This window comes from Schistocerca serialis, chromosome 6, assembly GCF_023864345.2.
Source record: "Schistocerca serialis cubense isolate TAMUIC-IGC-003099 chromosome 6, iqSchSeri2.2, whole genome shotgun sequence".
Taxonomy (NCBI): Eukaryota; Metazoa; Arthropoda; class Insecta; order Orthoptera; family Acrididae; genus Schistocerca; species Schistocerca serialis.
The window spans coordinates 136,715,067-136,725,032 of record NC_064643.1 but is presented as its reverse complement, the minus strand read 5'-3'; the positions used below and the strand labels follow the sequence as shown (position 1 = coordinate 136,725,032).

The 9,966-nt window shown below is 34.9% G+C and overlaps 1 protein-coding gene across 1 annotated transcript in view; it reads right to left on the bottom strand.

Annotated features, from left to right (window-relative positions):
- Positions 1 to 1,196: 1,196 nt before the first annotated feature.
- LOC126485103 (breast cancer anti-estrogen resistance protein 3 homolog) overlaps positions 1,197 to 9,966 on the bottom strand; it is a 1,126,433-nt gene continuing 1,117,663 nt past the window's right edge. Inside the window, exon 14 of the mRNA XM_050108726.1 lies at positions 1,197 to 6,782. Within this exon, the coding sequence (XP_049964683.1) occupies positions 6,478 to 6,782 (305 nt within the window). The 3' untranslated portion in view covers positions 1,197 to 6,477. The remainder of the gene's footprint in view (positions 6,783 to 9,966) is intronic.

Sequence of the window (9,966 nt, the reverse complement as noted above, 5' to 3'; positions counted from 1 at the left end):
CCTGACACATCCCACATCATTACGAAGTGTCGTATCCATGATCTATGGAACAAGTACTAATCTAATCTAGTCTAACCTATACTCTTTCCAAATTCCAAAGATTCTCCTTCAGGATGGGATTTATGGAACATAAAGTGCGAATGGATGAATAAATGAATGAACAAACAAATGAATGAGTAAAATGCAGGCCATGAATAAATGTACTTATAAGTTTTCTAATCATGCACCATTGCCACATCAGCAAACTAATAACTAATAGATATAAATACACAGATTATGTTAATGTACAAGTGGATAATTACAGGATTGCTTTTAAAGAGAAAGAATCCAATTGCAAGATTAGTCTCTGACATCATTTAAATATTTAGTGGTAACACTTGATGTGAAGTAGTAGGAGATGTAAATACATGAAGGGAAATATATACAATAAGCCAGAGTGCTAATCCAGTTCTTATCAAGAAGATATGATTGGAGGTGGGGATTTGGGGTTTTTATTGGGGGGGGGGGGGGGGGGGGGAAGAGAGAGAGAGTTCTTCTGCTGGATGATAACAGGTGATCAAAGTTTACGTGGAAGTGTAGCAGAGATACTCAACCATCTTCCATTGTACTCTGTGGGTGAAAAGCATCAACATTTGTTAGTCCAATTAACCTGCACATACCGGGTCACTTTGTGAATGAGTTACTTAATTCATATTTCACAATGATTAAAAGTAATACATGCTCTATGAGCACCACATTGTAAAGATAATGTGCAACCCAGACTTCCAATAATATTTGCTGCCCCTACAGCCTTGCTACATTTACAAAATTCGCATAATAGATTTTCCTCGCATTATTGCCCATCAGTTACCCAAATAGCTGTTAAAGTCTAACCTACACACAAATATCACTTTCAGTTCCATTTTACAAGCAAACCAATTTCAGCAAAAGAGATTGCTGGGGGAAAAGTATTTTCTGAATACCGCTAGAATCATAAGTTTTTAAAATTTGTGTTTTTGTGCAAAAATAATAAATTTTTCATTGTGCTTTTGCAACAGTTAAATATGCTCATAAGCAGTGAAAGTATCAGTATAATGACACAGGCCTTTTTGAAAATTATCTGTTACAATACATTTTAAATGGCTTAGAATAAAGTATCAAATGTTTTATATCAATGAGAAACTTTTAGGATGAAAGAAGCAACTAAACAATGGAAGTGTTGTAAATTATATTTAATATTCTCTTGTAAAATTACTACACAAAACATAGAGTATAATACACAAGTGGAGGTAATTATATACAACAAAACATACATCTCACAAATAGAAAATATTCATTTGCTTTACACAAGTCACCTGGACATTTCTGCAAAAGTACCACAATTTCAATGTCCAGCAGACTTCTCAAGGGAGACTTTGTAACATATATGCCAATTGTCATTGCTACAGTAGACATTAAAAATATTATGTGCCATAACTTTTCAGTTTACATCGTATGTACACATATAACAAAGCAGTCTTTATGTTGAGTAGTTCTAAATATATGCCATTTTTAATACAACGTATACATCCAAAGATATTATGCCACTGTTTTAAATGGGAACAGATATTTACTCCGACCAGGAACTTAAACAGAGATAAAAAGCATAGCAATAACTGCTTTACCAAAATAGCACATCTGCGACCAAGCACATGTTTCACAATAAATAATCTTCTTCTAACATTCAACTAATAGTGCGGCATTCTGTCCAGATAAACACATTTACTTATTGAGCAATGCAAGTAACAAAAGTTGCTTGTACAATTGAAGAGACACATAAGTATATTATTTCATTAGTCACAATCACATACATACTTAATTATCTGAGAATACAGACTATTGTCTTTCAATTATGTCAATAAAAAGGTTCATGTACAAAATTCTCTTTTTCTTTAGACACATGGTAACTAAAGCTGCTACTCTGAGGTACATTTTAATTTATGGTGTCGCAAAAATTACAGCTACAACATTTTTATACAGCATTAACTTTCTGAACATTAATTTCATTTCATTTTGGACATCACCTGTACATCACCTCTGTTATGACTAACTACTTACTTAGACAGCCATGACTTATCTATAGAAGGTTTAGAGAATATTGGTGTTCTCTTCAAGAAAGTCCAAAAAACCTATTTTTTAAGCATTATTTTTTCATATGCATCGTTATTATAACACAGATATAGAAATCTCATAAATTGAGACAGGCTATGTGGTTCATGAAATAATATGAAATCGTATTATAAGGTTTGATTATAAAGATTAAGTCTTTGTCTAAACTAACTGTATGATCCACAGTATCCATAGCCATACAGGCTCACATGAAACTTTTTTTGGTGTTGAATGGTCCCTTTTTAAGGTTTCTCATTTATCAATGACCTAATTAAGACTTTTGTCATAATATATTATGCAGAAACACAAACATTACATGAATGTAATTCCCATTACAATGTTTACATCAATTCATAATTCTTCTATATTACCTCATTATGTTTTCTTGCAGAAAAACTAAAAAATACTGTCAGTTTACTTGCAAAGGCATATTTTAATACAAACACTTTGCCATTTATAATAACGTAATAATATGTGTATAAGTTTTGGGTAGAAAGCTATTCACAGTGATTTATCATCTCCAGCCATGTTGTCATGACATACTGTGAACTGAATTACATTCCAGAAGTGTGTGGTTATTTACCAAAAGAGAAATATTTCTACAGTTCTTTCAGTAACAGGGAAATATGTATGAAAACTGGTCATATAATTAAATTAAAAGTTATCACTAATGCCAGAGAAACTGATGCTATGAAGGTAGATACGAAAATATGTTCCAGTTCATTTCTTTTTTTTCCACATTTATTCTGATATTAGGAGTAAGGGTATGTTCAGTTCCAGGAGCTTTATACAGAGTTCATAATTGTCATCTGTTACTTTAGTTACAAATTTGTATGTCTCTGTCACAACCTTATATGTAAGTTTCTAAGTTTTCAGTACTACTTACACAGATACAGATACAGTGTTAAATTTGCAATAACAACCAATTTTGCACCATATGCCCACACACAAAAAGTTATGAAATAGACATTTAAAAAAATGACTAAACAAGGGAAGAAGACTTCATCTGTTGTACTGTATCTTACTGATTTGCTTATGTTCAAGTTGGTTCTGAATTGGGAAGAGAAATGTTTCCAGAATGTATCCAGGACTGACAAGCTGTGGTTGTGTAATTTTGAGATGCAAAGCTTCGGTGAATATGGTAGTATTGGTCTACAACCAAAAAAGTTTCAGCAGTTTACTGAAGTTTTTGCTCAATAACAGTGTTCATTGTTGATCAAACTAAAATACAGATGTGCTTTATTGCCTGCTTCTGAAAATACCTTCACTTGAGAGCAAGAATTGCTGAAAAGTTAATTTTCTAAAATAAATTCTGATGCAGCACTCATATTCTGCAGGCAACATAAGAGTACAACTGTGTGAAGAATAGTACATAAATAAAAAAGTTTTTGCTCATCTATGTTCATGAAACTGTTCATTTATAATGGCTATGGAAGTACAAGTTGCGTATGGATGACTGGAGATGCATCATTCAGTAAAGCAAATCACAACAAAGAATCCTGCCATACGTGAACTTGTTTACGGAACCTCTTTTACACAACTAACAAAGAAACTTTGCTAATCCTAATGATGACGTATGTTCTTTCCTTCAGAATGAAAATTTCCCTGTTTCTCGGACCAATTCTGTAGCTGTTTTAAGTAAAGAACAGGCCCAAAATATAAACCAATGAAAAACTATTGCATTATCTCAAACAACTCATAAAATTTCAGACAGTGTGCACATAATACAGGAACGTACAACTTTTTGTTGTACGAGAGCACACACACTTACGTTTCATACTTTTACAATACTGTCTAGTCCATGCTTAACACACCTATTATCCACCAGGCTACATATTATTCAACACCAGGTACATTCAGATCACAGGAGACCAGACTTTCAGGCAGTAGGCTTAATTTAGATGAGAAGTCATTTCAATTTGGGAAGACACAAATGGTCAAGTCTTAAAAACTTTTTAATATGTTATGGAATAACAGAGTCAACACAAATGCAAAAATAAGGAAACTGTTATCGAACCCTTTCCAGAAAATGACTGTGGTATGTACTCGAATTCTCTGTTACTTGGTTCACGTTTTGGATGAAACATCTGTCTTCCACCATAAATGAAATATTTTATTCAATAATTTTGGGCTTCTGTGTAAAAGATTATATAGTTCTACAGTGAGGTCTTGGGGACTACATACAGGTAGCTGACCACTGAGTCGTCCTTAGCCAACAGCGACACTGGATATCGTTATGGAACTGCATGTAGTTACCATACCATTTTTCTAGGTTTTAAAGTCAGCTTTCCCCTATTGGAATAACTACTTTTAGCAGATCGTTATCAACAGAAGCAGTTGGGAAAGCAATACAATCTGATCTGAACTAACATACCCAATATAAAAACAAATGAATGAAGAGCCTTTGTATTATTAGAACATAACACAAAAGTACAAAAGGAAATTTCATAAGCAGGAATATCCCACCTTGTGTTCGAGCAAGAGACTTAAATCCCACAAAATTTCATCAAACAATTTGAAGCACCTTAAATAACACAGGGAAGACAATTTTCTGTTAATTACATACAGTTATCACATACTGGAAATTACTTACAGTCATGAATGGTCACTCATTCAGTGCTTAAGTTACGGTAAATGCTGTAACTATTGGGCATTACTTTACTGCTTTCTGTAAAGACCTAGCCAGTCATTAACTAATATGTCAAGAAACTTGTTTAATCAAAATGGTGCAACCAGGCAATTATAAATAATTGTTTTATTTACATATTCACTTGCTACATGAAAAAGATTAACAAATATGAAACCGATATTAAGAAATTCCATCTGTCAAAGGAAATATTACCACAGTAAGCACCACTTCTTTGTGCCACATCATCAATCAGAAAAATATATGTACTTAATCCAATTGTATTGTAATATTATGTGATTCGTTTCACCATAATCAGTTGTAGTGTATTGCATTACACACATACACTAACTCTCTCTCTCTCTCTCTCTGAGTGTGTGTATGTGTGTGTGTGTGTGTGTGTGTGTGTGTGTGAGAGAGAGAGAGAGAGAGAGAGAGAGAGAGAGAGAGAGAGAGAGAGAGAGAGAGAAAGTACTGACTCAAGTCCACATTTGAAATATAATACATTTGCACAGGAGGAAAAAATGTAGTTGGCTCTAAGGAAAATACTCTTACAACATCCATGAGAAAATATACAGGAAAGTGTATTGAAAATTTATTTAAATTAATATGTTCATGTTTTCCAATTATTCATATGCATTATATTCTATATTGTTTCCCCACAACATAAAACCACAGTTATTAGTTAACTGTCTCAAACTTGATGTAAGAAATTACACAAAAAAGGTGAGAGGGAGCACAAACTTCATTGCTCGTTTGTTTGATGGCGAGAACATATTATCAAGTTTTAAACTACAGCATCTATTTTAAATCTAAAGAGCACCACTAGTAAAGCAAGTAAAGTGAACCTGAAGACAGATTAAGTATTTTTATAGTATTTCTAGTTGCAGCTGTTTCAGACAATAAAATTCTTTGTGTACACACTTAATAAACACTGTTATGATTGTGTAATTAACAGAGATTTGTTTGTCTCTATGTAATCATTTCACAAGCTCCTGGAGATATATCGGTTACACTGTTCTCTAGCTGTGCTAAGGCAGCACTTTAAAGAACTACCTGGACCTGTTCCATGTATGGCACACGTGTATGAAAAATTTGAACCGAATTGAAACACCTAATGCATGGTAATCTTTCACATATCATTTCACTATATAATCTAATGCATTTCATTTGATAACTTAAGGAGGGAAAATCCACAATGCCATGTCTCTGAAAAAAAATATGACAGAAGTACGTTTTCTTTTATCCAAATATTAGGAAAAAATTACAAGTTTGTACCTATCCCCATGACGTGACAATGAATAATCAATGTACATGCTAAAACAACTGTCTTGATATTTGCAAGTACCATAGTTTCTTTTAATTTTTTTTGGACACAAGGCTATGATGTGTTGCTTAATGGCAGTGTTCAGTGGTGTGTTCAGATTAGTCACCTTATCTGCAGCAGTAGTTTGAAATAAATCTTAAGCTCTCTTCATCTTAACATAACATGACACCATGTGAAATGGTCAGAATGAAGACATCATTTCTTGCATTATCACCATGCCCTTTCTTCTAAACCTCACACTGCCTTTCAGTGACCTGGAAACAAGAGTTGCTCACCATATCTTCTCCTGCAGCAAAAACATTGTTGATTTGTATCAGCATTTATACCATCCAACAATTAAGACTCATTGGTCAGCACTAAGTGCCAAATCAGCCAATTAAACATAATTATCCTCCACTCATGCTGGTGGCTCGCACTTGTCTGACATTACTGCGAGCACCTGTTCAAACTTTGCACGGCGCTCGTCCGCAGCAACAGAGGCACCACGGCTTCCCCAGAGGAACTTAAGGTGGAATTCTGTGCGAAACATGTCAGTCAGAAGTTCATCCTGTTTTGCAGCACTGCCAAGTGCAATTTCAGCATTACGTCTAAACATAGGCACAGATTCTGCAAATTTGCGTGCAGCTTCCATGTGTGCCAGAAGTGTGCCGAGTCCGAGGTCAGCAGTTGATGTCTCCCAGCTCAGGCTTCCTGGTGCAGGGCCTGCATACATATATATGTAAAGAACTTAGTTCAGCCATTAACAACATCTGTTAACTATGAAGCACATGGTAACACAATAATAAAGGTAAATTCTACTGACATGCAAATAGGCAGAAAGGATACTATCTGGTTATAATTAAGTATTAAAAAACTAAAGTAAGTCTCAAATTTGTGGGCTATATTTTTTGATCTTTAGTTACAGTTATAACTACATACTTTATATCATGAATTGAATTTTCTATTGGTGCCCAACAGCACATGGTAACAATATTAGAGAGAAAAACACCTCCTTTATTTCTGCAAAATATTATTTACTAACAAACCCAGGAATGCTTCACATCTACTAAATATGTATGGTAACTGGATAAATGTTCTAATCTCCTTTCCCCCCATCCCTCTGTTCCTCTCTTCCTCCCCCATTCTCTGTCCATATTCTCCTCCTCCTCCCTCTCCTTAACATCACCTCCTCTCCCCCTCTTCTCCTCCCGCCCCCCTCCCACTGACCATGAGCCTTGCAGTTGAAGTTGTTTAAAATGAATAGGTAAATCAATTGGGATCATTGATATATAGTTATGAGAGAGATCTCTCCAGCTGTTGGATTTGTGAGGATAGTATCTTCAGTGACAGTACCAGTCTGCAAATGAGGATTACATAATTCAGACAATCAGTTCTGTAGTAGTATTCTGTTCATAAACCAATACACCATAAATACAACTTTCCTGTCTTCTGTGAAAATTGACTGTATGGAAGAAAACAAAACAGCACAATATTGTATGTACAATCTCTATTTGCAATTATATATAAGGAGAAAAGAATATACATATGAGAAACAATTTGTCTAATTGTTTACATGCTGAGAAGGAAAGTGAAACCGCATATTTCAAACGTATAGCACAGCATTTTCTTTCTTTCAATCTATTTTAACTGAAGATTTGTACATGGCTGTTTAAAAAATAGGCAGCCTATGTCTGTCTGACTGTTTATTAGAACATCATGTAAAGATTTGAAGTAAATAGACCAAGAACTTTTTGAGGCTGCTAACCATGGCCAGTCATCAGCCACTGCCAAAATTACCCACGAACATCATAACTGTAACTGTTGAAGTAATATGGAAATTCAGGTCTGAAGAAGTTGGAAACTATGTACATAATTCCAAACTATTTGAATTGAATCTGAACTATGGATCATTGTCATCATTGAGATGGATTTTGAGAAAATCTCAAAGTTGAAAAATGTTGTTACTAATTGGTGTTTCAATGATGACACAAAATTCAATGGAAAAATTGTTCCCAGTTACATATCCATATTATACCCAGAAGGTCTTGATGTAATTCATAAAGAAATTATGGGTAATACAAATCAAAGATATGTTGTCTCCATTAATTCATAATGTACAACTAATATGAATAATTAGTGGGCTCAAGAACACTGTAATATGGGAAATGCAAGAAAGAAATTTAATGGTAGCTAAACAATGTGACATGCAGTACATTACTACACGTTTACATTACCTTCAGTCAGCCTTTCCTCCTAAAGGATGTTATACATGAAAGATTCTGGTTTGTTTCCATTCTATAATAAAAGTTACAGAGCAAAAATCTGAATGTGAATACTGTCCAGCAACCTACAATTTAAAATGCCAAATAGTAGACAGATATCTTGGTATGTTATTGTAAGAGGAAAGACATAAAGATAGGTTTCTGAAAGCTATGCATCTATGTCGTTTCTCTAACAGTACAAAGTTGCACCTGTACAGATGTGTAAAAGTTCTGATCTGCTTGGATTACAATGTGTGCAAGACAGGGATGCAGTCTTTCACCTGTATTGTTTAATCTATATACCGAAAAGTAATGACTAAAATAAAATAAAGGTTCATGAGTGAGATCAAAATTCACAGTGAAAGAATGTCAACGAAAGAGAAGAAGAATTACAGGAACTGTTAAATGGAATGAGTAGTCTAATGAGTACAGGTTATGGAATGAGAGGTAACTGAAGAAAGATGGAAGTACAAAATTGTTAAGGTTTCGTGGCCATTTGTTGACAAATTTCCTGTTGGCTTCTGTCTCAGGGTCTTCATCCGATGTTTGTTTGATGATTTTTATGACGTTTCAGCAGCACAAGTGGCTGGCATTGTTAAAGCTTCATTCTCCATTGCTGATGGTGGACTGTAGTTGAGCTCGTGGCTGCAGATTATATGTACCTGGTGTGCCAACATCTGTGGGCTTTTCTGTGGTCACTTCCACTGTGGTTCTCATCTTGCTATCTCCATTGGTCATTCACTGCAACACGGGAGTCCAAGATCCATTCACATTGAGCCTTTTTTCTTTATTTTTGAAGTCATTGTCATGTCTATGTATTTCTATAGCTTCCCTGAAGAAGCAGGTCTGATAGCTCGTGTCGACTGCAAGAGCTTCCTTGTTGGCAAATTTTACACAGTGTGTGCTTCGCCATGGCCAGTTTTGCCACCTGTCCCAACCTGCATTGCCACTTATGTTCAGTGATCACAATGTTGACAGATCGTCCAGTCATTCCAACAGAGACTTTTCCACATGTACGGGACATGCAATATATTCCGAACATTGCAAGTGGGTCCCTTTTTTCCTTGGCTGATCTGAGACACACTTGGATGTCCTTTGTCAGTTTATAAATAGTCTGTACACCATGTTTTCACAATATACAGCCAGTTCTACCCATCACTCTGAGGATGAATAGCAAAAAGGCCATACCCAACAATTGTATTTCCAATGTGCACTTTGCCGAGTGTTTGATTCTCTGACACTTCTTATGCACCTGGTGGAGTACTCATTGCTCCTCAGAACCCCTGCAATCACAGTATCATACATCACATTACTTATTTGCCTAGACAATGCATTTAAGTTTGAATTTGACCTATTTCAACTGCAGCCTATGTCAGTTGTCACAATTATTTAAATAATAAAGTCTATGCTTTACCAAACAATACTTCGAAGTCTGAAAAGTTGCTCAACAATGAACAATTTTTTATTGAAACAAGATAATACTAACTGCATCCTTGACCCAACAGCAATTGCTTGCTCCAACAACAGTTATTTGCAGAAAATATACAACAGTTGTCAATAGTCGACAGTCAACATTTGTTATTTGTTGTATGAATACGAGTAACATCAAAGTAATAATGTCTTTGTCACCTCTTATGCGAGTTAAA